At 50.6% G+C, this 27,567-nt stretch overlaps 14 protein-coding genes across 14 annotated transcripts, besides 3 other annotated features; 7 read left to right on the top strand and 7 right to left on the bottom strand.

Moving 5' to 3' along the window:
• Window positions 1-320: 320 nt before the first annotated feature.
• HO173_006973 (uncharacterized protein) lies at window positions 321-736 on the bottom strand (the record flags this gene model as incomplete). The annotated part of the gene is made up of 2 exons (XM_037308878.1): window positions 321-674; window positions 728-736. The coding sequence occupies 2 exons, from the start codon at window positions 734-736 to the stop codon at window positions 321-323; spliced, it is 363 nt and encodes a 120-aa protein (XP_037164142.1).
• A 163-nt stretch (window positions 737-899) lies between these two features.
• Window positions 900-2,281, bottom strand: HO173_006972 (uncharacterized protein; the record flags this gene model as incomplete). The annotated part of the gene is made up of 5 exons (XM_037308877.1): window positions 900-970; window positions 1,022-1,744; window positions 1,800-1,994; window positions 2,043-2,116; window positions 2,175-2,281. 5 exons carry the CDS (start codon window positions 2,279-2,281, stop codon window positions 900-902), a joined length of 1,170 nt encoding a protein of 389 aa, XP_037164141.1.
• A 1,252-nt stretch (window positions 2,282-3,533) lies between these two features.
• On the bottom strand, window positions 3,534-4,280 carry HO173_006971 (uncharacterized protein; the record flags this gene model as incomplete). The annotated part of the gene is made up of 2 exons (XM_037308876.1): window positions 3,534-4,148; window positions 4,263-4,280. The coding sequence occupies 2 exons, from the start codon at window positions 4,278-4,280 to the stop codon at window positions 3,534-3,536; spliced, it is 633 nt and encodes a 210-aa protein (XP_037164140.1).
• Window positions 4,281-5,054: 774 nt separating this feature from the next.
• Window positions 5,055-5,666, top strand: HO173_006970 (uncharacterized protein; the record flags this gene model as incomplete). Its single annotated transcript, XM_037308875.1, has 2 exons — window positions 5,055-5,199; window positions 5,347-5,666. 2 exons carry the CDS (start codon window positions 5,055-5,057, stop codon window positions 5,664-5,666), a joined length of 465 nt encoding a protein of 154 aa, XP_037164139.1.
• A 589-nt stretch (window positions 5,667-6,255) lies between these two features.
• Window positions 6,256-7,928, top strand: HO173_006969 (uncharacterized protein; the record flags this gene model as incomplete). The annotated part of the gene is made up of 2 exons (XM_037308874.1): window positions 6,256-6,491; window positions 6,539-7,928. 2 exons carry the CDS (start codon window positions 6,256-6,258, stop codon window positions 7,926-7,928), a joined length of 1,626 nt encoding a protein of 541 aa, XP_037164138.1.
• Window positions 7,929-8,852: 924 nt separating this feature from the next.
• HO173_006968 (uncharacterized protein) lies at window positions 8,853-10,753 on the top strand (the record flags this gene model as incomplete). Its single annotated transcript, XM_037308873.1, has 2 exons — window positions 8,853-9,556; window positions 9,604-10,753. 2 exons carry the CDS (start codon window positions 8,853-8,855, stop codon window positions 10,751-10,753), a joined length of 1,854 nt encoding a protein of 617 aa, XP_037164137.1.
• A 298-nt stretch (window positions 10,754-11,051) lies between these two features.
• On the bottom strand, window positions 11,052-11,843 carry HO173_006967 (uncharacterized protein; the record flags this gene model as incomplete). Its single annotated transcript, XM_037308872.1, has 2 exons — window positions 11,052-11,542; window positions 11,663-11,843. The coding sequence occupies 2 exons, from the start codon at window positions 11,841-11,843 to the stop codon at window positions 11,052-11,054; spliced, it is 672 nt and encodes a 223-aa protein (XP_037164136.1).
• A 798-nt stretch (window positions 11,844-12,641) lies between these two features.
• Window positions 12,642-13,740, bottom strand: HO173_006966 (uncharacterized protein; the record flags this gene model as incomplete). Its single annotated transcript, XM_037308871.1, has 3 exons — window positions 12,642-13,401; window positions 13,455-13,523; window positions 13,577-13,740. The coding sequence occupies 3 exons, from the start codon at window positions 13,738-13,740 to the stop codon at window positions 12,642-12,644; spliced, it is 993 nt and encodes a 330-aa protein (XP_037164135.1).
• Window positions 13,741-14,157: 417 nt separating this feature from the next.
• HO173_006965 (uncharacterized protein) lies at window positions 14,158-14,882 on the top strand (the record flags this gene model as incomplete). The annotated part of the gene is made up of 2 exons (XM_037308870.1): window positions 14,158-14,389; window positions 14,467-14,882. The coding sequence occupies 2 exons, from the start codon at window positions 14,158-14,160 to the stop codon at window positions 14,880-14,882; spliced, it is 648 nt and encodes a 215-aa protein (XP_037164134.1).
• An 879-nt stretch (window positions 14,883-15,761) lies between these two features.
• On the top strand, window positions 15,762-17,684 carry HO173_006964 (uncharacterized protein; the record flags this gene model as incomplete). Its single annotated transcript, XM_037308869.1, has 1 exon — window positions 15,762-17,684. The coding sequence occupies one exon, from the start codon at window positions 15,762-15,764 to the stop codon at window positions 17,682-17,684; it is 1,923 nt and encodes a 640-aa protein (XP_037164133.1).
• A 194-nt stretch (window positions 17,685-17,878) lies between these two features.
• Window positions 17,879-18,097: a sequence feature (Protein overlapping with rRNA (HO173_006963, KAF6234743.1) was converted to a misc_feature.).
• Window positions 18,098-18,201: 104 nt separating this feature from the next.
• Window positions 18,202-18,309: a sequence feature (Protein overlapping with rRNA (HO173_006963, KAF6234743.1) was converted to a misc_feature.).
• A 521-nt stretch (window positions 18,310-18,830) lies between these two features.
• Window positions 18,831-19,844: a sequence feature (Protein overlapping with rRNA (HO173_006963, KAF6234743.1) was converted to a misc_feature.).
• Window positions 19,845-20,146: 302 nt separating this feature from the next.
• Window positions 20,147-20,446, bottom strand: HO173_006962 (uncharacterized protein; the record flags this gene model as incomplete). Its single annotated transcript, XM_037308868.1, has 1 exon — window positions 20,147-20,446. The coding sequence occupies one exon, from the start codon at window positions 20,444-20,446 to the stop codon at window positions 20,147-20,149; it is 300 nt and encodes a 99-aa protein (XP_037164132.1).
• A 2,000-nt stretch (window positions 20,447-22,446) lies between these two features.
• HO173_006961 (uncharacterized protein) lies at window positions 22,447-24,987 on the top strand (the record flags this gene model as incomplete). Its single annotated transcript, XM_037308867.1, has 4 exons — window positions 22,447-22,640; window positions 22,686-22,794; window positions 22,848-24,874; window positions 24,933-24,987. 4 exons carry the CDS (start codon window positions 22,447-22,449, stop codon window positions 24,985-24,987), a joined length of 2,385 nt encoding a protein of 794 aa, XP_037164131.1.
• Window positions 24,988-25,275: 288 nt separating this feature from the next.
• On the bottom strand, window positions 25,276-26,111 carry HO173_006960 (uncharacterized protein; the record flags this gene model as incomplete). Its single annotated transcript, XM_037308866.1, has 2 exons — window positions 25,276-25,752; window positions 25,815-26,111. The coding sequence occupies 2 exons, from the start codon at window positions 26,109-26,111 to the stop codon at window positions 25,276-25,278; spliced, it is 774 nt and encodes a 257-aa protein (XP_037164130.1).
• A 739-nt stretch (window positions 26,112-26,850) lies between these two features.
• On the top strand, window positions 26,851-27,554 carry HO173_006959 (uncharacterized protein; the record flags this gene model as incomplete). The annotated part of the gene is made up of 3 exons (XM_037308865.1): window positions 26,851-26,937; window positions 27,231-27,430; window positions 27,488-27,554. The coding sequence occupies 3 exons, from the start codon at window positions 26,851-26,853 to the stop codon at window positions 27,552-27,554; spliced, it is 354 nt and encodes a 117-aa protein (XP_037164129.1).
• Window positions 27,555-27,567: the final 13 nt, after the last annotated feature.

Here is a 27,567-nt window from a genome sequence, read left to right as displayed (position 1 = left end):
GGGTGTTGAGTGTATGGTCTGCGAGGGAGCTTGGTGAGACGTGGGGAAACCCTAATCTAGCCGAATGCGGAACCTACAGAGGAAGGCAGCACTATTTTGGCACCTTTCAATGGCTACTAGCTCTTTGATTGACCGTTTACAAGGCAGATTCACAATACTTGGGATGTCTATTGGCTTTCGGATTGGCCTTTCACAATACTTGGGATGTCTATTGGCTTTTTGATTGGCCTTTGGCCCGTTGCATTGCTATTCTGCGGTATCTAGCAAACCACGCAGCACCTCAAAACACCGGCAGCAGCCTACTACAGTTCAAGGTCCATCTAGGCCCACCCTGTCCGTCTTCTCAAATGGTTCAACTGCCGGCCCAAAGATGGCGCGCTGGTCAGGAGTAATGAAGTCCGCACGTGTAGTGCGAGGGGGAGAGCCCCCACCCTGTCTGTCCTCTCAAATGGTTCAACTGCCGGCCCAAAGATGGCGCGCTGGTCAGGAGTAATGAAGTGTGCACGTGTAGTGCGAGGAGGGAGAGCCCTAGGATTTGGCGGAGGCAGAGATGGTGGTGGCGGAGGAGAAGGGAAGCGAGGCGCATTCTTGATTGTTTTCATGGGCGGAGATTGGCTTCTGGGTTCGTCTTTGATGGTTGGTTTCTTATTGACAGGCTCAGACTTGATGTTTGACTAGCACGTGATCTTAGCAATTGCAGGGCTTTCAGACGGGAAGTAGCCCTCACGTTGTCCATTTCTGTGATATTGCATGCTAAAGCAGCGGTATTGCAATGGTGTGTTCTCGATATTTGTGCACAGTTATGGATATTGTGAGGGAAAAATTTGGTGCTCAAACTGGGGTTTTGTGTCCAAATGCTCGGCATCGCCGTGGGCAACAGCCATACGATTCTACCGATCCTAACTCTCCATATAGAACGCATTGAACACTGCTTTAGCTACCACAGGATAAGTAACCACACGGTTGTGACCTTCAATTATGGTAAGCTATCATTGATCAGCTTTTGTAGACTAAGACTCACCTCCGTGCTTGACAACATCCTGCCTAATAATCTTCCTTCCACCGTCTGCTTGCACTGTTTTCCAGAAGTTAGTCCATCCCGACTCGCCGAAGTCGACTTTTGTTTTGACAGCATCTATCTGCTTGAATGTGAGGCCTTCCGCACTAGTGGCATTTGCAGCTGCATGGAATAATGTATTCGAGTGAGACCATGGTATATCATAGTCATTTGTGGCGTGGATCAAATGTACGTTGACGTTTTTACTTCTGCGGACCAGATTGGCCAGCCTCGCGAATGTGAACCATGTCTCTTGGATACGGTTGGCAAAGAATTGGCTGAGGAAAGGATATGGTCTTAAAGGCGAGAGAATCGGGACTAGGCCACCAATAGTGTACGTCGACATAAGCGTCGGGACGTCAGAGAAAGCTGCACAAAGTACTAAACATCTGAATTCCACGGCATCTTCAAGAACAAAATGCTCTGCTGCAGCCGTTGCGACGGCAGAACCGAGGCTTTGGCCGACGATGACAATCCTCTCCGGAGGAATACGGGCCACTTCCATCGCATATTTTATCAAAGTGATACCGTCTGTAATAAGACCGGCCTCGGTCGGACTACCTGTAGATTTTCCGTACCCGCGATAATCTACAGTCAGTATATGAATCTTGTTAGAGGCGCCGGCAGTGATTGCACGGTACGTATCGGTACGCCATCCTTGAGCTACCGTGCCTGCATTGCCATGGACTGTGTCTCGTAAGAAGGACGACCCTATACCATTCCAAGGCCCAATATTACTTACAGTATATGATTAGGCGGCTCTCAGGATCCTCAGCCAGAAGCTTGAAAGCCCATGAGTTCTCATAGTCCTCAGCTCCATTAGTCTGCCCAGTCACAGCTCTCTCGTTTTCGGCGTATAACGTAAGAGGGAGGACATGCCATCCCCAAAGTACCTCTCCATCTGGAGTGCTGATATCGAATTGTTGCACCTGATTTTCTATGCCTGATCAGCTTAGGTTTCCAAAAGCCAAGATAGAAGCAGTACTAAGGAATCCAAACTGTTCAGGCCTGTTTGGGTCATGCAACCATGTTGTATGTATTTTATGCGCATAGAAAGCCCTGCTAATACATCAATCCTGACTTCTGAAAGGTTTGAGAGGGTATAGGGCGAGCTCACTGTCTTTGGATCCACCCGTTGAGTAGGAGAGAGATAAATGCAAAGTACAGACCACCCGCAATGGCAAGTGACCAGTATGCCTTCTTGAAGATAGGCGCAATAGCCATTATACAGTATGTAGGAGACAATAAGCACTGACAGATCTGGATTTTCAATGAAAGAGCTCAAAGCTTGACAGCCACATCTACTGTGATTACGTCCTCCAAAAAGAAGAGACGGCACACAATTCGGAAAGCAGTAACAGTGAGTTCGATTTGGTTGACTTATTGTTGTCAAATCATATTTATTTGTACGCCAAGACGACAGAAATGTACCCCGTAATTACCCCCTATTAAGTCTAGGGTAACCGCTATGTCGCGCAACAAGGGTGATCGCTGCCACTCGGCAATATAATGTTCCGGCAATTCCTCCGGCGCGGGCAATCAGACTACCTCGTTTCTCCGCAGTTTGAGACTGAATTATGCCTATGATCTACAGTGCTAACCTATCTAAGCTAGACTGCCAAGATGATAGACTTCTCGGCCACACGAGTATATAGAGCGGCATGCGAATTAATGCAAATCAAGACCTCACTCGATTTAAAAAGATAAAAGGAAAAAGAATGGAGGAGAAAGGGAAAGAAAATCAAAAAAAATTTGCGTCTTGCCCGGATCGAACGGGCTACCTCCAGATTCCACGAATGAAGTTTGCTTCAGTCTGGCGCTGGTTCAATGTTAGAACAAATAGGTAAATTGTTAACTTGATGCGAACTTACCTCTCCCAAGTGAGCTAAAGACGCTGCTAAAATTAATTCTCCTAATTGTGAACTTATATTCTTCAATCCGATTCGTACTCTCCAAAGAGCCAGTCGCGGACGTGGGAGCGAGGAGATGAGTGACTCCAGTGCCAAGCTATCAGAACGTGCCCCGGCCTCAACCTATATCTGGCCTAGAGTGAATGCCGCTCTACGTTCGCGCACCACATATCTGACTTATATGAGCGCTGAAGGATTAGGCCTCACGACAGGTATGAGCTACTATCTAACGCTGTCAGCTACGTGATTGGCTTGACTGGCCCTATTGTCTACTCCTGTTAATCAGTGTACAATCTTGTCAGGCTGCAACGTTGCCTCTTTGATGATAAAGTACCAAAAACGGCAAATGTCCTGCTGGCGTCAAGCCAGACGTTCTCTGCCACGATGTCACTGTTGAAGCATCAGACTCTGGATGGACCGGGCTCGTAATTTGCGTATTGCATATAAGGTGGCGGTCACTTACTCTGCTGATGCTGATTGTTGGATTTAAGAGGTTTTTATTAATGAACTTACTGATGCTTCTTGTCTCTCTATTACGAGCTAAATGGAGTGAGACTAAGAGATCTCTATTTTGGATTGATTGGATTGATGAATGGATTACGCGTTTTAATATTGAACAAATAGTAGAACAAAGCATCGGCGGGAGTTCTGCTGTATACTCTGGTCATGGATTTCGCTTCTTTCCTAACGGTCAACAGTGCGAGTTGGGAGCGATGGGCAATCCTGGCAAGACTCGGTACTGAAGCTTGAGGCTTAATAAAAGAAGATTCACAGCAACACGCCCCCAGCCACAACCACACCAATAGCCCCAAAGCAGCCACAGGCACGCCTCCTCTACCACCAACACCCCCAGTAAACGCAGCGATAGCCGCTGTCCCAGTCCTAGCCGACGACGGACCCCCAAAGTTCCCAGTCCCTGCCATACTCGTACCTGTTGGCGTAACAGTCGCACTCACCGTATTTCCCGTCGTCGTAGCCGGGGCGGCACCTCCATCTTCTATCTGCAAACTATTGGCTATATCCTGACTCGAAGCGATAGCAAGGCGCGAAGAAGCCAAACCATCCGCTTCAAATGAAGTGTGGAGCGCAGCCGCGCCAGCTTCGTTGAAGAAGGAGCTGATGGCTGCGGCGTTATCGACTGGGGTGCCGCCGACGGCAGCGCAGAGCTGGGTTGCGTCTTTCTGTATGGGTTGATTAGCCACAGTGGCTGTAGCTGTTGTTTGATGTAGGTAGAGGAAGGGAAGCGATGATTGGGAGAACATCGGTCAGGATTTGGCGCGAGGATGGAGACATACGTTCGGAGTCCGCTTCATTGCATTTATGCATGATGCAGGGGCCGATGACCTGCTGGAATTTGGGACTGAAACATGTGCATGCGATGGCTGAGTCTGTATCGGCTTCTGAACAGCCGGAATATGCGGTTGCGTTATTCAGAAAATCATACCTGTGATGTATTTGTCATTGGGCCGAGTTTTTCTTGGGTGGGTAGGCACTGGGCGGAGACTCATTGCACACGGGGCTAGACCACTTAACAAGATTTCGGGTCACCATTTCTCATACTTGAAAATGGAATCGGAGTTGTAAGAGAGACGAGGAGTAGAGAGATTCGTCTCGAGTCATATGTCTCGCAGCTTATCTTGTGTATGCACAAACTGGCACAGGCAAATCGAAAACAGCTTGCGCGGTAATGTTACCCTGAGCTGCGGCGAGAGATAGTAAGTCAATAAATGCGAGGACAAGCATTACGAGCTTTTGAGATTGGGACATCGCTGATAACCGAGCGCTTAAAATTCTGACTGAGCTCAAGATAGATATCAAAGAAGGGGAGAAATGAGGTCTTAGAAGAACGAAAAGCCCAAGGAGTGCAGAGAGCAACATATATTGCTCGATAGGACCGAACATCCACGTCTGTGTTGGATCTTCACTACTCCCTCGCACATACCCCAGCCTATGGTCTTAGAAGATCTAGACCATCTTTCCCATCACTAGACGTGTCAGATTGGAGATCCATACCACCAAGATTGCCCGAAAATACCGATTGACATCCACCGTACTAACCAATACTACTCTGCCGATTTGTAGTCAAAATGGATGAGCTCGAACAGATTATCTTGCCTCCTGAGACCGCACAACCGGAAGACCAGGAAGAAGCGGATGGGCGCGAGAATTATTTCCATCTATACAAATCCAAAAGCAGACATTGTATGGCGAACTGTATCTGGCGCATAAACGGTGCGTTACTAAGATCGTTCTAGATTGTGTCCATGCAGTAATGGCTTGTGCTAAAGCGAGGTCCGAAAGACTGACGCTCTAGGAAAATTGAGAAACTGCGGCCATAAAATTAGCTGGAATAGTGTGACAACAGACTGAGAGACTAAGGCCTTTTCATGCTTGCATATGATGTTATCACCATGACAGTGGAACAAACGACTCATGAAATTCAAAGGGAGACCGGCGGCTTTCCCCACCTTTTCCCATTTTCAATTATCCTAGGCCTCATTTTTGTCAATTCCGTCAAATCCATCATGCCAATTTCCAACCTTTGCACAAAACTTGAGATGATCAGTGAGCTACGAGGCTTCCAGATTGGGCAGAATCATGAACTCGTCCTAGTAGAAAGACAGCTTCTCAATCTTGACGCCAAATTTGATGTCGGGAAGGGCCCAGCATCCATGGCATTGCCGATTGAGCAAGTCTGATTTCTGGAGCTGCTCGGGCAGTGAGGGTAAAAAATGGACCATGGATTGGCATCGATAGCGTACAAATCGAACAAACACAAAGCGAGGTCAGGGCTTTCGTATGCATAGACTGTGCATTGTTGTGTCTCTTCTGGTCGTTTCAAGGTGAATGAAAGCACGAAGGAAAGAGGAGGACAGGCAGACTGGAGTACTTGCTTCTCAAACCCCGACTCACATCCTACTATCGTCTAGGTACAATTTAATGTGCTTCCCCACAGATCTCCCATGCAACCCATCAGCCGTGGTCGCATTCGCTGTCTCGACAGTATGTAGTGTTAAAGTGTCACTAAACTACCTTTACGAGTAGAGTAGAAAATGTAGAACTTTCTCTGTTTGTTTCGAATTAAGCCCCTCTGATTAGCCGAGATTCGAGAACCCTGCTAGGCTAGCTCCCACGCTAGAGTAAAGCGGCCACGCGAGCTCGGCGAGTTACAAGTGAGTGGGGGGTCTTGCCAAGCCGCCAAGGAACGCCGTCCTTCGTGCTCACGATTTCAATATCCTCGAATTCGTAGGTCTGTCCAGAACATTCTTCCCCGGGACCTTCGATACCATGGACAAAAGAAGGCTGTCTACGAGAAATCGTGGTGAGCCTCCAATGAAGAAACGGGCCTTGACCCCCCCAGCACCACCCCGAGCACCTCCTGCACCCTCCGCTCCACCGCAACCAAACGATCCTAAGGAAGAGGGACTGCCCTTTAGACTGAAAGATTCACACCTGCTGCCAACTCTTCCTGAGCCACAAGATGCGAATCTGTCAATCCAAGAATACCAGACCATCTCCGAGAGGTCAGCACTTCCTGTGCTCCTTGGTCTTTGACGCTGACCAAGATCAGCGGTGTGTTGGCAGCCTCTATAGAACTATCAAGGCAGAAATGGTTTAAGGAAGGAGTCTTCGACCGCTACTGGGAGAAGCCTACTAAGAAAAAACCCATGTTCGAGGCTCCCAACCCGCCAAAAGAGACAATGTCAAAGCTCGGCGTCTGCTCACTGATCGTCGAGCCCCACGTTTTCGAGATTACACTCTACACTGTGAAGGACAATCCCGTGGCCTATACGCCTATACAACCTCCTCCACTATCGAGCCCACAATACAATCCGTTCGCGACTGCTGCGACATATCCTCCGTACAACTACAACACAGCCCCTGCACCTCCGAAATACCATGGCCAACAACAAGGTCTTTCCTCACAAACTACCCTTCCTCCATTCCATGAAGGCTTTGCTCAATTCGGCCCTCAAGGACCTCCCCCAATAGTTCATGCACCATTACCAGCTCCAGCGCCCGTTACTGCTCCCGAACCACCAAACCTATCGAAGGCAAGGAGTACTAGTCAGCAGGGCGGGTCTCAGGATCAGAATGGTGAGCCCAAACAAGATCCAGTCATTCAGATGTTAGCGACTCGGGCGGCCTCTGATCACGGACTCAAAACTCTCATGAAAGTGGTAGCCTCCGGTCAAGCGTCTCCGACTCAGCTTAAAGATTTTCAAGATCATATCGACGAGCTCAACACTATCTTGAAAACCCAGCCAAATCCGAGTGAGCCTTTGCAGGACGACAACCGACCTCACCCACCTCCACGTGGCGTGCAAGAATACGTATCTCGGGTCAGTGTTCCTACTTCAACGCCAGATAGTTCTTGGACACAGGTCCCCTCGGTAGCGCCCTACTCAAATCCTTATGCCCAAGTCCCATCCATCAAGACTGAACCCTCTTCTAAGACCCAACCATTTACTGCTCCGTCAGCAAGCTCAAAGTCAGCGTACACTGTGCACAAGCCTGAGATCAACTCTATCGTCTTCGACTTTGGGGGTACGGGTGACCGTTTCTCGTTCCCAAGATTCAGCATCCTCGAGTATCTTTACGGAGGAACCCAGGTTATTGTGTCATTCTTGGTAATCAGGCGAGGTAGTACAGCGAAGTCAGGGAAGTACAAGGACACCAAAAATTACTACCAACCGGTCACCATGCGCTTGTCAACGTCTCACCCACGAATTTTGGAACCGCTAGCTAAAATTGTTGCTCCTCCAGACGAAGTGAGAAGGTACATGGACAGTGTCTTCGACAAAATGAGTCCAGCAGAAACAGTTTTTCTTGCAACTAGGCTACCGCGTACCCAAGACGCCGATGGACTGCAAAAGCCAGAAATAATTCCACGTTTAGATCCACAGGTAATCCGATCAGTATATTCACCACCAAATTCCATCATGCCGCTGGCAGCTTAGGCTTGCCTACCTCAGAAATTGGTAGAAAAGAATTGTTAACGATCAGCTCGCATAAGTGGCAGGTGTTCACGTATGTTTAAGATCTTCAAAGCATACCCAAACCATGGATTCAGTACTACGTATATGAGCAGCAAGGCTTCAAGAGCCTTTGGCTCTCAATAGCGGTATCCGTGGTTTTGCTGAGCCGACAAATGTGTGGCTCGAGGAAATTGTGATGGACACGACAGCAGGAATGCCAATACCATGCGACCCACAAGGCTTACCTTTCAGGCTACATCTTGCAAACTGTGAAAGGGAGAGCTGCAAAAATGATGCTTTGTGACATCATTGTGTGTCAAAAACAGGACGAAACCGAACCCAGAGCGCTCAGTTTGCTCTCTCAAATTCCATCAAGTGCTGCTACTTCTGATAGCCAAGTTCTGAAATAAATCAACTCTCCGCAAGTTTTTGGCATGCAAAGTTGCTACAGATACCGCTCTCAAATTCTCGCTCATTTCTCACACTCATCTCTCCACAAAGATGTACCATCCGAGACTTTGCTTTCTCGCGAGTCAGCTCAACCGTAGGTGACCATCCACTTTTGGCTTTTGTGGAGTTGTCCTACCTCAGACTTGCTCTTTTTGCGAGCTAATTTCGCCATCATTCTTTTCCCTGCAAAACTTGCTCACTCCTCTTCAATGCGACAACCTGATAACCATGATCATTTTGCCTCGGTCTTTGCTTGGAGTTTGTCGGAGTATCTGGGGGCATCTCAAAAGACATTCTTTCGTAAAAGTTTACTCTTTTTCGACATTTATCGCCGCAAGGGAGGTTCTATCACCGTTTAAGCAAAGTTTTAACACGTCACTTGCGCACCTCCTACCTAAATCGTCTTCTCATTAAATATAATCACACAAGCGATATCCCATACTCATTGCGCTCATCATGGTTCCATATAGTCTTCTCGATGCTGTGCGGGATCTCATCGGCTTAGCCAGTACAGTCACCGTCTTGGTCTGGCTCGTCTGCGGCCTCCAGCCTCTGTTCGAAAAAGTAAAGGACTCGTGCCGAGCCTGTCAACCACCAGAAGGGCGTGCGCTGCTGCTATGGTCCGCCTTTCTGATCCCTATAGCGTGGGTGGCTGCCGCTGCTCTCTACTACCACCACTTATTTTCGCTCTGGGACTTGATGGGGACCTTCCTCGAGAAACAACCAGTCAACAGACCAGTGTATGCGTTACTGCACCTTTACCTCTTCTTCCTGCTCTTCTGTGGATTCTACGCATGGGCGATTACAGGTTTCGAAATCTTCCGGAATCGTCAAGTGTTCAATGATCTTTTCATGATTGCGAGGTTCAATACAAGGAGATTTCAAGCAGTTGAAGATCTGGAGGCCCAGCACAATTCTTCTTCCACAGATCCAATTGATGCCGGGGCGGAAACCCATTCCGCCGTCGGCAACGTGTGCAGCACAAGTTCGCTTCCACAGAATGAAGGTTCGCACAGGAGCGGTCAAGGTTCGAACGAAGACGTTGCTCCCACAGAGACCCGTATCAACGGACCAGAACACCTAATTGAGGAGACTGCCTGGCTCGCAATTGACAGTCCTGTGGGTGAAATCATCAATCGGACTGCAATTTCTCCCATCCAGTAGGTTGAGGCCAAGATCCTTACTTTGCATTGCTGAAAGCTAGCAGAAAATGGAGCGTCAAAAGTTCATCTTGGCCCATAGGTGGCGGCTGGAACAATAGCGAAGCCGGCGGACCCTCAGATCAGCACAACCCCACCCTCGATAGCGATGGCGACGCAATCACCATGACGCCCTCCTCCTCTTCCTCTTCGAATGCTTCATCTGGAATTGACGAGCTCGAATATGTCGACGATGACGATGATCGATATGGTCTCCAAGGCGTCCGGCTTCGTGAGCCTGTTGGGGACCGAAAGCAGAAGGATACTAACGCGAAGGGTACCAGCGCGTCATATACCATCGACTGGCATAGATGCGTCGAAGACAACAAGGACGACGATCCATATGGTCTCTACTACGCAACACCCCGTCTGAGTCCTCAAGACCAGAATGGCAGAACCGATATCGAACCCCTCGATATCGGTGCCCCGCCCTCGCCATGCGATTCCTGCTCCTCTGCCCGCGCCGAGTCGATTCCAACCGCCAAACGGTCTCCAGTCCGGGTGCCCATAACGCCTACCAGCCCCACTGCGGATGCCGACGATGCCGATACCGAAAAGACTGATGTCGAACGGAAACAGCGCGAACGCAAAACCCGCAGCCCAGCAATGTCCGCCCCACAAAGCCCTCATGCACACATATCGAGGACGTCACCACCATACGGCACCAACATCATCTCGCTCCGCATAGACCCCTACCTCGGCGACGACGAAAAGAACACCAGCGCCCTAGAACCACACCACACAGCTCATGATCCAGAACACGGAGACCGCCCCGCGGCCAGCACACGCGCGTCTTCCAAATCGAAACCCAACCCTTCTCCCATGTCCGCTCCAGCCGTGCACACTCGCCCCGCCACCCCGCCTCTGGACTGGGGGAAACAGGAAACCGGACTAATCTGGATGTCTCGCGAAGCGGAAAACAGTGCGAGTGCCGCTCCACGGGACGAAAACGCCGACGTGGTATCTTTCGACGGCCGGGTCGTGGCCGAGACGCGGGCCGGGATGCGGAGAAGGGTTCAACGTCCTGTGAGGTCGCCGCAGCGAAAACGTGCCAGGTCGCCGTATCCGATGGCGGAGGGACGGCAAGGTCCGCGGGATTTGTCGCTTGAGATTCCTGATGCGGGGAATGATTCTCATGGTAGAGAGGAGGGGCGGTGATTGGGGAGGCAGTTCATTGAGGTTGGAAGGAAGGAAGACGTCGTGGATGGGTGGATGTGATCGCAGGGTCAGATAGGGTTTGTATGTTTTTGCTAGGAGTATCTTGATTCATCATTCAGATAATCTTTTTTTATAAAATCTTCCGTAATTCTTGACGAAACGATCTCAGTGGCGCGTATTCAAGTCAATTGAGGTGTACCTAAGACATATATATCCGCATCTAGCTACCCACATTGCTTAACCCTCTACCCACCATCTATAAAACCCAAAAACAAATCCACCCTTCCCATCCACCCGCTCAACGACCATCCAGCTCCTTAACCCCCACAATACTCACACTCTGCGTCGCCGTCGCCGTCGCCATCGCGGCCACACTCGCCCCGGTGCCCCCACCCATCGCGCCCCCCGCCGTCGGACCCGCCGGCGCCGCCCCAACAATCGTAATCGTCCGCGGCGCCATCGACCCCCTCATCACGATGCCGAGCCCCTGCGCGCCGTCGCTCAGGACCCAACCGAGCTGCCTCGCGCCCGGGCCCCCGGCCCGCGTGATCAGGTAGAGCAGGCCCCGCAGGGCGGAGGAGAGTTGGCCGTAGGTGCCGAGGGTGGGGAAGGGGGCGGAGGCGATGAGCTGGACGTTGTGGCTCGAGAAGTGCCAGTCGGGGTGGGGGATGGGGATGTCGCCGACGGCGGCGATGGTGGCGGCGAGGGCGGTTTGGGCGGCGGCGAGGCAGTCGGCGGCGTCGGCGGGGGAGCGGATGAAGGTGCCGAAGGGGCCGGTGAGAATGATGGCTGGGGGGAGGGGGTTTGGGGTCAGCGGTGCGGATTGCAGGAAGAGATGTGGAGCTGAGCCGGTGTGGGTCACGGTTGAGGGGTTGGGGGGGAGTTAAGCGGCGCGCAAGGGATACGTACAGAGGGATGTTCCGGGGATGTTGTACCAGCCTGGTGGTGAGGGTGGCAGAGGGTTGTCACCAGGGGTGTCGACGCTGATGATGTTTGTCAAGCCCACCGCAGGATTTGCGGGTATGCTGATAGGGAAGGCTTGCGGGATGAGAGCGGTGAGGGCGAGGAGGAAAAAGAGCGTTGAAGACATCACTGTGGATGGTAAGAGAGAGTTTTGCAGGGTAATGCAGGTACGAAAAGCCAGGAGAGAAGCAAACTCGAAAAAAAGCACGCACAAAGAGCTGGTAGAGAAAGTGGGCGTGGATAAGAAGTAAGTGGAAGGGCTAGGGAATTTATAGCTATAGCGAGCCAATGTATTGGGGCTTGAAAATTCAGAAGATGCTTGCATGTAGCGTGTGCGCGAGCGCCTTTAAGGCTGTCACGCACGAGACCGCGGGAAGTACCTTCTGATTCTCAACATGAAAGCTGCGCCTCAGCGTGTTTGTTGTCATGTACTCCACGGGCTCAATGGGAAACAGGTCCGCTTGTCCACTAGAGCGAAGTCTGAATGAAACCAAATATCACTTTCTACCCGAGTCTCCGCTAAGATAACAACGAGTAAAGTCAATGGTTTCTGCATTGACTGCGCAGGAAGACATCCAAAATATGTGAGATTGGTGACTGAAGTGGGATGAGACACTTCTCGAAGGTAAGATTATGTGAGTAGGACGCGAACCTGCATGTGTGGCTCGAATATCGCAACTCAAACCCTAAAGGCTAACAGAGCTGGCTACATAGTTTCGGCTGGGGTTCTTGTAAGCGCGGGAAAAAGAACATAGCCAATCGTGAGTGGAAGCTGTGTGTAGGTGGCTTTTGGATGCTTGACGCGACACGCGCAAAGCAAACTCCTGCGACTTCCGACATACCTTGCGCACAAACAGAGAACGTCTTACAGCAGTGAGCTTTGAATTCAGGGGAAATGCAGTGCCGAGCTTATCGAGTTCTCATCTCATAGCACTGCGAAAGCGCTGGCGTAGCTGACGCTGCTGTCTTTTCCCTCGACAACATCGCCACTCCGCTCATATCTGATGAAATGAAATTTGCCTTGATCTGAACTATCACCCGATGTTCTTTGACTTTTCAGAGTCTCGATCGCGGCCATGATCACTCCAATTGGATGCCTCCCGCAGACTGTATTTCCCGTATCCCGCAAAGTGGCAAGAAAATCGGCATGCTGACCATGCTCGATCGCTGTCATAGCCAGTTTGTCGAGTCTGGCAATACTCTCATGGATAGGTGGATCTCTTGGTTGGTCTTTTGATCTCAGAGACACCCCTTCCGATGGATCCGTGGTGCTGGCAGGTAAGTAATATGTGTAGCTAAAGCGGGAGCCCCAGTGACAAAAGTCACTACTAATTATGAAAACATTGGCTGGATCTGCCACGAAAGGTGCTAGTAATGCACCAAATTCTTTTTCTATTGTGGGGTTCGTACTGCCAACCAGGATAGGAACCAGAGGCGGGAAATCTTGTCCCTTGAAGGACATACTCAAGAGGTGATGAATATAAGGTAAGTGCATTTCAAGACTATGCTCCGAAGAATCAGATGAGGCGGACAGGTTCTTGAATTGTTCCGTACGGCGCAACGTCTCAACAGTGTTCTGGTCCAGTGGAAGATTACCATTGGGGGTGGCATAGTGGGTGTGTTTCGATAGAGCACAACCGGGGAGATAGAGATGATGAGAGGGTCCCAGAAGGAATATACGCTTACTGCAGTACATTAGTACACGGACATGCATCGCGGAGAGCCTGGCATGCTGTACGCTTTTGACACATCAAGCATCCTATAAGCCCACGCTGCTGCAGGGCCCGAGTATGCATATCCAGCATGCCTGAAGACAGTCAGAAACTTTCAGACACAACAGTATGACCGTCCCCGACTTACGGAGCAATGATTATTCTCGCACCTGGTCTCGGGACTTCTCCCAGGTGAGCCATGTCCCGTTCAGCATCTTCTAGCCAGCCTTGGAGTTGGCTCGTTAGTGTTGGGCCGTGGTCAGTATACCATGATCCAGCGTGACTGGCTTCCCGTATGGATAGTGACTGCATTCTCGACTTCAAAATAGCTGATCATACGTGATGAGTGAGATGATTGAGTAGCCGAGTGAGCGCAAAGGCAGTTGTTAGGAGCGCCTATGCCTACGCACGATACCTGCCTTTTCTTCCAACATTCATTTGTAGATGTAGGTTATTGTGTCTTGTAGCAGACGCTCGGGGCTGGATAACCGTTGGTCTTCGTATCTATTTCCTCGGGGATTGAAGCTCGCCAGGGATTACCCTTTCAAGCAAAGCGCCAACCATTTGTTGGTCATACCTTATTTTAGGCGCGTGGGCTGGCTTGGCGTGCTTTCGCGTTCTCCGAAAGTGAAAATGTGCCCGTCATCAATTTTCTGTCCTTCGAATATACAAGAGTTCTCTATATCAGTAAAGAAGTTTCCCGTATCGACATTTGTCTTTATATACAGTATGGCTTTCAAGCGCAAGCGCTCCGACTCTGAGACACCTCCATCCTCGTCAAGCACCGCCACTTTTTCCTCACGCGACCCTTCTTCGAGCCCATGTCCCGACATCTTTATGCTGAATAACGCCGCTTTCACGGAGAAACCTATTCACCGTCCTGATATCGCTCCTTCTCACCTCAATTCGCGCACAAGGAAAAGGTTCCGCGATAACAGACCCGATGAGTCTAAAATCCATGGTACTTATCTCTTGCATTGGATTTGAGACCCTTCTGCTTCCGTTCCATCCTCTTGCCCTGACACGGCTTTCTGTTAGCAACAACATATCAAAGGCTTTTCTCAGCAGCGCGATCCCCTCCCCGCACTGAACATCCTGCGCCATCTCAAACTGTCCACACTCCCCCATCGCCACCACAACGACAATCGTCTCTTCACAGCTTTTGGCCCATACCTTTTTCAACCCCTACCGTCTCTGAGCCGATGATGACCGAACCCACTCCCTTGATTCTATGCGAAGATTGCGAAGCTCCGCTACCGATTCAGGACTCGGACACTTGCATGGGCGGAATGGATGCTGGGGAGATGGACGGAGCAGACTATGCGTGTCGCTCTTGCAGCAGAAGAGTGTGTGGGACTTGCGCCGTTGTGGATGTTGGCGAGGGCAGAGAATGTCTGCAATGTAGAACATCGACGCGGAAGAAATGGGTCGGCGGAATCGGATGGATGCTATAGAGAGGAAAGATAGACTTCAAGTCCAACGAATGCAGGAGATGACGGTTCATTGTGTGGTATGGGGGGGCTGGGGTGAAGGAAAGCCTTGCGTGTCAGGCCCAGTAACTGCTCGTGGGGGATGGTGCCTTGAGGTTTTGGAAAGTGCAAATGAGATTACCTGCTGGCTAGCTCGCAGATACTGTCGACGTCACATCTCTCGCACAAGGCAAGGTAGTTGAAAGCAAGGATCCAGCCACATATAGCCAATCAATTTTATGCGAACGAGACGCTATTATGCACGTGTGCATAATCCGCAGGGGTTCATTTATCGCCATCGGTGTCGTACCCTTGGAAGAGGGCAGGTCGTATCGTTGATTAAAGAGGCCCAGCAGCCATATCATGTCAACAGCCATTGCGTAGGAAGGTAGTGCTTACTCTCTGTAGTCTGTACAATATGAATAAAGTAAGAAAAGGAGCCCCTCGGATGTGGCCGCTCCCTCGGTACGTACACCCGCGGCGGCTAGCACACTACCCGGAGCTAATGCAAGGCTACAAGGCTCCCCCCCCAAAATTTAAAGTAACGACAGATTGACCTTTAGGGAAATGTTACACACGGCTTCATGCACTTCATGAGACTTTCCTTCAACGGCTTCTTAGAAAATTCGACTCAGTGCTCTGAACTGACCCAGTCGTTGACAGAGTCTATGAGCATTATCTTTCCATATAATTCTGCCAGACATCCATCCTCATTCTCATCCTCATCCCATTGCTAGCCGCCAACACGTCATGTCTATTACGGATTTACGTAAGATGTGCCTTCAATAGCCCGGCACTCATTTTCTACCATCTCAGGCCATCACAAAAACATTCTGCTTCCTCTCATGCTCTCTATTCGCAATCATGCTCAACGAACGCCCACTCAACATACCCACCACACCCCTCATTGATAGGTCTCAGTGCAGATCTACCCCGCGCGCTCTGACGGTCAAGCCTCCTCCACCTTCAAAACCCAGGTTCAAGAACCAAACGGAAGACGACATATCAGTTCAGAGCCTTTCGCAAGCTGGGGATCAAAGCATCGATACTGCGGATGACCCTTTCCTGATACCAGCGTTGAAGCCGCGCAAAGCCTCAGAATCCCCGAAGTCGCATGTACAAGACTTACCGCCGGAGATATTGGAAGGAATATTTGGACACGTGGTCGGTCATCTTGGTTCTACATCATCAGATCCGTCCGGTTCTCAAAACAACGTGCGAAATTGGAACGCAATAATGCGGCATCCCCGGAGGAAGAACGTGGCAGATTTGGCTCTGGTATCCGATACATGGAGGAGACTCATTCAAGAGAGAGTCTACCGACACAGTGAGACAGTTTCATCCTCCCCGTCCAAGTGGGAAATCACTAACGCCAGCATAGTCAAAATACAGGGCACAAGGGCAGCTCTTGAAGAGTGTGGAGACTGGTTCCTGCAAAATACTCACCTCCAAGCCTACGTGCGCCACTTCGAAATCCTAGTTCCAATATGGGAGATGAGAACTGGACAGCCTCAACAACGCCTCATGGTGGATCCACAACCGGCCGGGCAATTCAGTCTGTTCCACGCCTTTCAAGGGCTCGCAATCAACGCAAATCGGACGGAAGATGGCCAACCGGCTCCAACCGCATTTCAATTGGCATCAAAGAACGCTACAATGGATGAAGTCTTTGGATATGCACAAGTTCTCTTCCCCTACCTCTGCGCTCTCACAATCGAAGGAGGACACTGCAAGCGGCCTCCAAAGGTGCGCTATTTCCGCGAAGCAAACGTTATCAGCGCGCTTCAAAACCTGAAATCGGGAGTTGCCATGCCTTCGGGCGTTGGTACGATTGACTCAAGAATTGTCACACCATCAACGCCAACATTCGTGCAAGAAAATCTTCAGTTCAAATTGCCCATACTTCATCAACCCCAACCGTTCGCTCCACCGTTTTTGCAAGAAATCAATGAACCTCAGCTGCCGCAGCTCTCAAGCACTAAGACTCTCATCCTCAAGGGTGCTTGGAACATGGTCCGCTCTTCCGCCGACTTTTCCACCTTTGCAACTGCTCTGCCTTCGCTCCGCGAGTTCCACTGCACTTACCACAAACCCAAAACAGGCGCCTACAGAGCCATCTGTGACTCTCTCGCCTACGACTTCCCGCCCACCGTCACTAGTCTCAATCTCTGCCTGGAAGGCCTTTACACCAAGAACGCGTCGTCCCTTAAGAAATGGCGAAAGCTCTACCCTACTCATCACATCTGCCGCAACCTTGGTGCGGTCGCACCCCAGCTCGAGAGCCTCACCTATACAGGGAGGGTATGCGGTGCCATCTTTTCTTCTGCAATCAAAGCGGCAGAGCAGATACGCGGCAGCTGCACACGTCTCAAATCTATCGATATAGTTGTCAACAATGTGTGTCGTGACCCAACGACTAACACTGACGGGACTGGGATGTACAACTTTGCATTCATACAAGGTTTCGAGGCACTCGTCGTGCAAGGTGTCCGCGCGCTGCAAACGTACACATCCGTCAAAAGCATGCGTATACGCTTCATCGATCTGGATAGTCCAGCACCTCAACTGAATCCCACATTTCATCTCGAGGGCAATCGAGCGTGGGGTCTATGGAGCGAGGAGATCCTCTCGCTGTTAAGAGAAGCGCGGCCAGAGGTGAGGTTTCTGGGATGGCCGGGAAGATTGATAGATGGAGGGGAAGAGGTACTGGAGAGGGATGCCACAGGGTTGAGGAGAAGTATTGGGGTCCAATATTACAAGGCTATGGCGCAGGCGGGAAGTTTCTAATAACGTTACATGAACTAAAAGGGGAGTGGGAGATACCCAGGTGTTTTGGGGATAATGCTATGACGCGCTACATTGCTGGTCACCTTTCGGCATCTAATGGAGGTAATGAGGGTATGCTGCACGCATGTGGCATGAATATCAGTGTTAGGTGATTAGTGCTAAACGTTCGACAATACGAGACGAACGTTGATTATCTATTCTACCCTTTTCACTCTGCGCTTTCCCCGATCCTCTTCTACCATCTTTCCTTCAGCCTTCTGTTTCGAAAAAGGTTTATTTCCTATATCGGTAACCATGATACCCAAAATCCAACAATTGACCACAAAGAACGATAATCCCGCCACGAAGAGGCCAGGGAAGAATGTGCTCTTGCCGAGGAACTCGAGCTGATAGGCTTGTTGGAGCCACAGACCCTAATTTTGAGAATCAGCTGCAAAGCAAACCCCTCCCTCCCTACTTTGACGGGTCGAGAACAGGAGAGTGGGACGGGGGTTGGGAATGCGGAAAGACGACATACCTGTGCGGTGACCCAGAGAGCTGCGGCGGTGAGACCGAGGCGGGGCGAGGACAGAAGGCTGGAATGGGGGAGGTAGAAGGGCAGAAGGATCATGTACCAGAGGAAATACTGCAGGGGAAGAGGGGGGTGTTAGCGAGGTGCGGACGAATGGATCGAAGCAGAAATTCAATGTGAATGTAGCGAGCGTGCAAGAGTTCTGGCTGCAGACTGTGTAGAAAATTTCATCTCGTCGCCAACCACGCAAAAGCTGAGAGGGGCAAAAGCGCCAAAAAAAATGCAAAAACATACAGCAGCTAGTATTCGCTGGTCGTCACCGACCCAACTACTAATTAGCCGATCTGAGGCTTATCTTTGGCTGAGCGGACGGGAAGCCGAGTTCTCAACAGTCTGTGGCCGTATGTGAAAGAAATCTTCTTAATGTGAAATATATTGGCGAAAAAGCCTGCATCTGCATTTTTAATAAAACAAGCAAAGGACAGGGCATGAGCGCGAAAATCAAGACAAGGCAGTGCCGTATCCCATCGACTGACAGGACGTAAAGTTCAGAGCTTCAGCCCTGCGTGCCAAGACATTTTACGCCTCAGGCGCCAGTCGATGGGATAGTTAAAGGAATTCTTCTGTTGACGTACCTGGCTCGTGCACACTTTGTTAAATGCTACAAAGGCAAATGTCTGCGCCAGCATCGTACCCGCAAGGTCCTTCTTTGCCAGTGCGAGAGGGATGAAAACTGCACTCAAAGCCAGTTGTGGAATAAAGGCGAGAGACTCGAATTTGACAGCGCCAGTCGCAGATGGGACGGCTGAAGAAAGATGCAAGAGCGTGTTGTACGGTGAGAAGTTGTGGCGATGGTCGATGCGGGTAAGATGGTGCAGGTAGGTGTGGGTCAGGAAGGGCGTCGAATAGATGGCGTACATGAAGATGTTGAGCGCCAGGAAGGTGGCAAGCGAAGATGCTAGGAGCATTATGCGAGATGGCGTGAGGAATGCCGGTAGGGATCGCAAGACTGAGGCAGCTGGGGGCTTCTTCTCAGAGGGACCGGAGCTTTTCTCAGATATCGATGTTACCTCAGGCTCCAGATACCAAAGGATGGAAACTCCGTAGATGAAAGGATAGATCTTAAAGTGGACTGCCAGACCAAGCAAGACACCAGCCAGCATGATTCGTTTACTTAGCACAGCCCACAGCAATGCAACCACCATAACCCCCAACAACCCCTCCGAACTTCCCCTGGTGCTAATCGTCGCAACCATGGGATTCAGCAGCCAGATACTCGCAAACTTTAGCGCCCGATCGGTCCTCATGCCGCCCCCTGCAGGCGAGCGGAGCACGAGCAAGATGAGCCATCCTGCGATAACGTCTGCAAGGGCGAAGAGAAACTTGCCAAAGGAGAACCATGCTGCACCAGGCCGTGCGGTGGGTAGGAGGATCCAGGCTAGCAATGGCGTATAGCGGTATGTTTCTCGCTCGTATGGAGAGAGACCGCGGGAGACGTAGCGAGCGGCGTCTGTGAATACGAAGTAGTCGATGTCGGTGTATGGGAGTGGAGAGTATTTATCCTGTATCAGGCCATAGAAGAAGAGAATGGCTCGCAGAAGAATTGCGCACGAGAAGATAATCGAGGATGTAAAGAACGAAGTAGACATTTTTGACTTTTCAAGAACACGACGCGTGATTGGGGACTTCGATGCACATGAAAGTATTCGATATGCACCCCATGCCGATATCTTACTCCGACAAAATGATATACAGTTGAGAGAGAACCCTCGAGACTGAACGGTCTAGGTAAATGTCGAACGCCACTTGATAAGTAAGGTACCTTAGGGCTGGTATAGAAATCTGATAGGGCTGAAAAAAGGCTTGGCAAGACAAGGTATGAGAAATGTAGCCCCCATTCACTCGGAATTCACGTGGTCGTGGCCGTTTTAATGAGTAATCTAGCTGAGCTTTACCCTGAGGCCTGCAGCTCGACCTCATCAGTCTCCCACGGGATCCTCAGCATTTGCAGGAGCCAATTGAAGCTGCTACTAAGCGATCTGTCGACCTTGTCCTCACGTATGTTCGACAAATGCCATTCAAGAAGATTGTACTTCTGAGACCACGCCACAAACCCAAAATCGAGCTCAAATCGCTCTCGAGGAAGCAGGGGGCGCTCATACAGAGCCGTGGCGATGTCGCAGAAAACGCGTATGTTAAATGCGAAGCCAGCGAAGGGCCATTCACACAGTGCGTTCTCCTTGACACCCATATCGGCAGCGGATGCGCAAACTGGCTTGTTTACACGACGTAAGAACGGCAAGGCCACCTGCTGTAAATATTGCCACCAAAAAAATCCTTCCTGCCGCGGTTGAGTCTACAACTCTTGCGATCGAGTCAGATTGCAAAGATTAACATGATCCCTCCCAGTGTCCTCCTGCCGTCTCAAAATGGTTCAAAGGCCAAAAAGATGTGCTTTTCTGTGACGGCCGGTTTCAAGTACGAAGGATATCGAATTTGCTTTCAAGAGGTGCGTTGATGTAGAGGGGGTCAAAAAGCAGAACGTCCACGGAGAAAAGGGCCGTCAACTACGAGATATGTTGCATCATTTAATGTTGAAGCAACAGCACCATCTGGTTTCGCAGACTAGTGCTAATAACGATCTACTTTTTAATTGTGTCGACGGTAGCATAGTCGAGACCGTCTGTCCTTGTGGCGCTTTCAAGACAATTGACGAAAACCCGCGATTTACCTGCGCTCAAGCTGGGGGTTATGTGAAGAGAACAACACGACGTTGCAAATCGCAGCAGTGCAATGAAAAGAAGCGAGATCAAAATACTCGCCACATGTACAGCTGAAACCAGTTTCATCTGATTTGGAGGTAGTGCTAGGTTTCAAAGGGTGCCTACGGGCTGAAAAGCGACAAGACTGCATTTCTCCGCATCGTGCTCTTACGCAAAAAGGGTGAGGGTCCTCCGCGCCCAACAGTGGTCAACTTGTGGTGTTGTCGATGCAAAGAAAAAACCAAAGTAGAGGGAATCCATGCTAACGAGGAGGGGAACATGTATATCGACGACGATGCCGAATGGACCTATGGTAATGTTCGGCCGCTCTATCATGTTAGGAGAACCCGTTGCCATAGCTGTCCTAGCGGGGGAAGATTTGTCCCATTCTATCCAGACATTGCTTTCATCTGCTATCGCCGATTCACAGCATTTCAAGTTGATCATGGCAAGTACGATATGGCTGTCAAAGAAGCTATGCTGGATGACTGGCCATCATCATCAGCCGAGCCGCGATGGTACAGGAAATAAGGAAAGATGGTTCAAGATAGTCTCCACATAAAGATAAAGCAGAATATGGATCAACTGCGTTATTAACTATCCCGCACTTAGCTTCAAGATAACAAAGATTAGAATCGGAGAAGTATGATACATAAACTAGTACTAATAAATATTTTATACAAGCATCTATCTTGACACAGAGTAGCTGCTTTCCAACTTCCCAGATTGATACAACGCTTCAGCCTTCACAAGCTTGTGAGGCTGGTCGAGGATTTGTCTAGTAGCTACCCAGTCGCGAGGTCTGGGTCGTTGACCATATGGTATTTCGCTGTTGCATCTCGAACATTGTGCTTGTACTTTTTGATATTCGAGTCCTGGTTCTGGTCGAAGCTCGAGGGGCCGCGGTAACGTATACTCTCTGGGACGCCAATGTCTGACATAGGCAATGCTGGGCAACCAAGAATCAAAAGTCGTCAATCGAGATCCTGCGGCCCAGTTGCTGCTATCCTTTCCCTACCAGAAGCGGCATCTATTGATGGATGTTTAGTTGCTGTTGCTAGGTTGTGCGATTCGTGTAGCCTCGCAGCAAGCCGCTACCCTCGCTCGTGATCCTGCTGCATGACGTAGACCGCCGGCGGTTGAAAGAGCCATTGACGGGCGAAGGTGCCATAAAGGAGGATAGGGTCATCCGACTTTCGCTATATGCATAAGTCATAGAGATGACGATAACGAAGAATGATATACATAAAGGTCGCGCCGATTGAAAGCGCAAGTCAAAGGCTTGAAAGAAACAAGCGGTTCTACACGAACGCTCGGTGGTACTCGTCCAGCGTAATTGTATGGCTCGGGTCACCGAGGTCGTGCGAGAGTAAAGCGGCGGTAGTTCTAGACCTAAGGAGGGGTGAGATCAAGGTACATTTTCTATGTCTTGGCGGCTCTGCGATCTTGGCCTCCGTGCAGTCTCTCCAAACGCAACCCTCACATAGAAATGAGGCCGCATGGTGCATTGAGAGTGCCTAGGCATCTTTCGAGTCATCCACGAGTTAATGTTTATTATCCATGGTCAGGATGCTTCAATGCGATCAGATGCGCCTCTACATCCCTCCGCCCCCTACAGACACTGCATTTACCTCTAGATCGACGATGGCAGCAGCGGCGCCAGGCAAGTGTAGCAGCAGCTGTGTATGTATCGGTGACTGGTTGAGGACTCAAAGCTGATTGGACCAGGTTGGAGCAAGCAGTGGAGCCAGAAAATCTTGCCCAAGAAACCATCATCGATAACCTCGCGCCCCAAGAGGCCCAACGACTATCTCGTGTCCGCAACATTGGAATAGCTGTGAGTAAGCTTTACTTGGAGGGAAGAATAGCGGGGTTGACGGATACACTCAGGCCCACATCGACAGCGGAAAGACCACGGTCACAGAGCGCGTTCTATACTACACTGGCCGGATCAAGTCCATACACGAGGTCCGAGGCAAAGATGCGGTGGGGGCGAAGATGGACTCAATGGACCTGGAACGAGAAAAAGGCATTACCATTCAGTCCGCCGCTACCTATTGCGATTGGATCAAGCGCGAGAGTGGCAAGGAGGAGAAATACCACGTTAATTTGATTGACACACCCGGCCACATCGATTTTACGATAGAAGTGGAGCGGGCTTTAAGAGTCCTGGATGGAGCATGCATGATACTTTGTGCGGTCTCTGGCGTCCAGTCACAAACGATCACAGTGGACAGGCAGATGAAGAGGTACAATGTGCCAAGGATATCATTCGTTAACAAGATGGACCGAGCGGGCGCCAATCCATTCAAAGCAGTCGATCAGATAACTCATAAGCTTAGGCTGCTCGCAGCAGCTGTGCAGGTGCCCATTGGAGTCGAAGACGAATTCAAGGGTGTAGTCGACCTGATCAGGATGAAGGCTATCTACAGCGAAGGACTCAAAGGGGAGACTGTACGAGAGTCGGATGAGATTCCTTCGGAGGTGCGGCCGCTTGCGGATGAGAAAAGGGCAAAGCTCATAGAGACTCTGGCCGACGTTGACGATGAGATCGCAGAGATCTTCCTGGATGAGCGGACACCGTCAGCTGAGCAGATCAAAGCTGCCATCAGACGTGCGACCATATCTTTGAAGTTCACGCCGGTCTTCATGGGCTCAGCGCTGGCTGATAAGTCTGTGCAGCCAATGCTTGATGGTGTCTGCGACTATCTACCCAATCCCTCCGAAGTGGAGAATCTAGCCTTGGACCAACGGCGACGGGAGGCACCGGTCAAGCTCATCTCCTACAATTCTCTACCTTTTGTCGGCCTGGCCTTCAAGCTCGAAGAGAGCAACTTTGGCCAGCTAACTTACATTCGCGTTTACCAAGGCTCACTCCGCAAGGGTCTCAATGTATTCAACGCTCGTACCAATAAGAAGGTCAAAGTGCCGAGGATAGTACGCATGCACTCCAACGAGATGGAAGATGTACAAGAGATTGGCGCCGGAGAGATCTGCGCCGTCTTTGGCATCGATTGCGCATCTGGCGACACTTTCACCGACGGTCAGCTTGGGTACTCCATGACATCCATGTTCGTCCCCGAGCCTGTTATTTCCCTCTCAATCAAGCCAAAAGACAACAAAGACCTTCCGAACTTCTCGAAAGCAATGGCCCGTTTCCAGCGTGAAGACCCTACCTTCCGCGTCCACGTCGACATTGAAAGCCAAGAAACCATCATCTCCGGCATGGGTGAATTACATCTAGACATCTACGTGGAGCGGATGCGCCGCGAATACAGAGTCGCCTGTGAAACCGGGCAACCTCAAGTAGCATGGCGTGAGACCTTAACACAGAGAGTAGACTTCGACCACACGCTCAAGAAACAGACCGGCGGTGCTGGGGATTTTGCCAGAGTAGTCGGTTACTTGGAACCCAGCGGCGCTCTAGAAGAGAACAAATTCGAAGACCAAGTCAGTGGCGGCAGTATATCCGAAAAGTTCCTCTTTGCATGCGACAAAGGCTTCCAGCTCTCCTGCCAAAAAGGCCCGCTAGTCGGGCACAAAGTGCTAGGAACCCGTATGATCGTCAACGACGGCGCAACACATATGACCGATTCCAGCGAGATGGCCTTCAAAAACGCGACACAGCAAGCTTTCCGCAAAGCGTTTAACCAAGGCCGTCCGCAAGTGCTCGAACCGCTAATGAAGACAACCATCACAGCACCAAATGAGTTCCAAGGAAACATCGTGGGCTTGTTGAATAAACGAAATGCGTTGATCAGCGACACGGAAATCGGACCTGAAGATTTCACGCTGTATGCTGATTGCAGTTTGAACGCAATGTTCGGGTTTAGCACGCAGTTGAGGGCGGCGACGCAGGGAAAGGGAGAGTTTGGGATGGAATTTAGTCACTACAGTCCTGCGCCTATGCAATTACAGTAAGTTCAGCTCCTCTTTGCATTTTTTGTCCGAGGGGCTTGCTGACTGGGTTTGCAGGAAAGAGCTAGTGGCGAAGCACGAAAAGTCTTTGGCTGAGAAGCATAAGAAGTAACGAAAGCGCAGAAATAGGCGCTTAGCGTGGAACTCAGACCTCGTATGTACACTAATATCACCAACGCTGGATGTGAGTATCTCTCACTCTAGTGTAATGGGACGAGAGCATCTAGATGGCGTTTGTTGCATCTCGTGAGCGTGCCATACTATTTGTCCTAGACTTCATCTGATATATTTACCTTGTGTGACTTATCATGTCATCCTCGGTGCTCTGCCACATCATGTGTCTCTATAATATCACAGCAAGAATTGTATGTCAACGTTGTGACGGCCTAGGGCCCGATTCTCATCCCTGTATCCAAGTAACAAGTCCCTGCACAAACGACGCAAGGGCAACGATACCCGCGCTAACAGCAATACCGACGTCGGCATTATGAGAGCAGATGCCGACCCCGATCCCCAAGGCAGGCGAGAAGAAGAGGAGCAGAATAAGCAGCCAGGCGACCTTGGCTCTGTCGATGACCCGTCTGACGACGATGACCTCCTGGCCCTCATGCTCAATACAGGTGCTAGTGGATTTGTCGTCGACATCGTTGCTGAACTGTGCCGGTTGGTGACCGAGAGCCTTGTCGTTGTCAGCTGTTGCAGAGCCGAAATAGTCGGCGTTCAGGGGGTAAGATGCCGAGCGTAAGAGCAAGTGAGGGTTGTGGAGTGATTCCGTGAGTAGGAGGTCGAGGGTGAAGTCTTCGAGATAGACTCGAGATGGCGAGATTGGTGGTCCTTGCTTCCCGCGGGAACGCGGTCGCGGTCCGCAATGTATGACCTTTGAGAAGAAGTGTAAGCGGAAGGAAAGAACTCAAATTATCTACCGGAAATTCGGTGTACCTGTTTGACTCTGGCAGTGCCGACGACGAGACCCATCAGAAGCCTTCCGACGAGTCTTTGGTGCCAGCGTTTGCTGACAGCCCGACAGATTTGCCTCTTTGCTGAGCTGAGGGCGAGATCTCCATCCTTTTCTTTGATGGTGGCGTTGATCAGGACTGCCCGTCCGTCAAGATGTTGGACGGCAATAGGACAAAATCTGCCATCCTCGGAGCCTAAAGATGGTTGGTAGCCATTGCCCTGCTTGATGGAAGCGGTCACGCCACGTTCAAGGTCAATACCAATGTCTTCAGGCATCATTCCACAGAGCTCTTTCAGACTGCGAGGAAGGTACGAGCAAGAACCAGAGGAATTTGAAGGGATGAAGAGGAGCGGAAGGATGGCAGAGTCTGTATATAATACTGCCATGCATGGTCATGCCTTTTACTCAATGTGGACACCGCGCGACATCCAACCCATCGTATGCCAGTAAAACGAGGGAACAAATCGCAGTGGAATGGCAGACGGCGCTGAGAGACCCAGAAATCGCCAAAGAATTGAGCGAAGGTGAGGAAAGGTACACGCACCACAGGGCTGAAATTCCAGGCATGGGAACCATTTTGATGGGCGAAGGTACTGAGCGAAGCTCAGCGAATATAATACTGCCATGCATGGTCATGCCTTTTACTCAATGTGGACACCGCGCGACATCCAACCCATCGTATGCTAGTAAAACGAGGGAATAAATCGCAGTGGAATGGCAGACGGCGCTGAGAGACCCAGAAATCGCCAAAAACTTGAGCGAAGGTGAGGAAAGGTACACGCACCACAGGGCTGAAATTCCAGGCATGGGAACCATTTTGATGGGCGAAGGTACTGAGCGAAGCTCAGCGACCGTTACCTATCAATAGCGTTTCGGGGAAGAAAGCGCAAGGTGGGCGTGGAAAGGCAGGGATTGGCTCGAGGCGCGCCATCAGTCGGGATACCAGCGACAAGGCTGCATGGAGAGCAGCGGGTGTTTAAACGTAGCGTACTCGTACTCCTTCCTGCTAACGCCACCATGCACGTTGAGCGAAGATGGAGAGCGAAAGTGGGGTTGCAGCCCGCAGAATTCCACTTTCATTATGACCAATCGTCTTCACCCTTGGTCTTTCTTCTTTCTTCCTGCCTCTCTTTCGTCCATCTATTTGCTTTCTCCTCATGTCTTCTGATGCATTATATCCGAGTCCTCCGGGCTTACGCATCTGCTGTAATTCCTTTACGACATCTCAATCCCACTTGAGCAGGAAATCTCCTTTTTTAACATGAAGACGCCGAGTCAGCGGATATGCCAAAGGAGAAAAAGATCGCATACCGAAAATGCCACCAGTGCCGAAAGGATAGACAGAAAGTCAGATGTCCCCTCATTTCATGACAGTTGGCCCACTGACTGAGATATAGTGTCTGCCAGAAGACAGGACTTGGCCAGGAACGAAGTGTGAAAGATGCCAACATTATGGTTACGTGTGTTCGGCCATGAGAACGAAGCATGAAGAGTCTTCGGCCATTCCCGATGTTAGCCCAAGAAATTCACCAAGCCTACCAACTACGACACCCTCAACTTCGCCTCAAGCTCGACCTCGGAGAAGCGAGATCCGCTGGTAAGTGAACACCATATGGCTGACTTCCCTTCCAACCCCGCTGACAAGTGATCTTAGCTTGCAGGACCTCGGAGACCTGCGGCAGCTGTCCACATCACACTCATGCCCTCTGCTGCGGTACTAGTGATCCCGATGGT

The sequence above is a fragment of the Letharia columbiana genome, assembly GCF_014066305.1.
Source record: "Letharia columbiana isolate WasteWater2 chromosome Unknown Sc0000022_s0, whole genome shotgun sequence".
Lineage (NCBI taxonomy): Eukaryota > Fungi > Ascomycota > Lecanoromycetes > Lecanorales > Parmeliaceae > Letharia > Letharia columbiana.
Note: the sequence above shows the minus strand (reverse complement) of the source record. Positions and strands in the feature narration are given on the sequence as shown.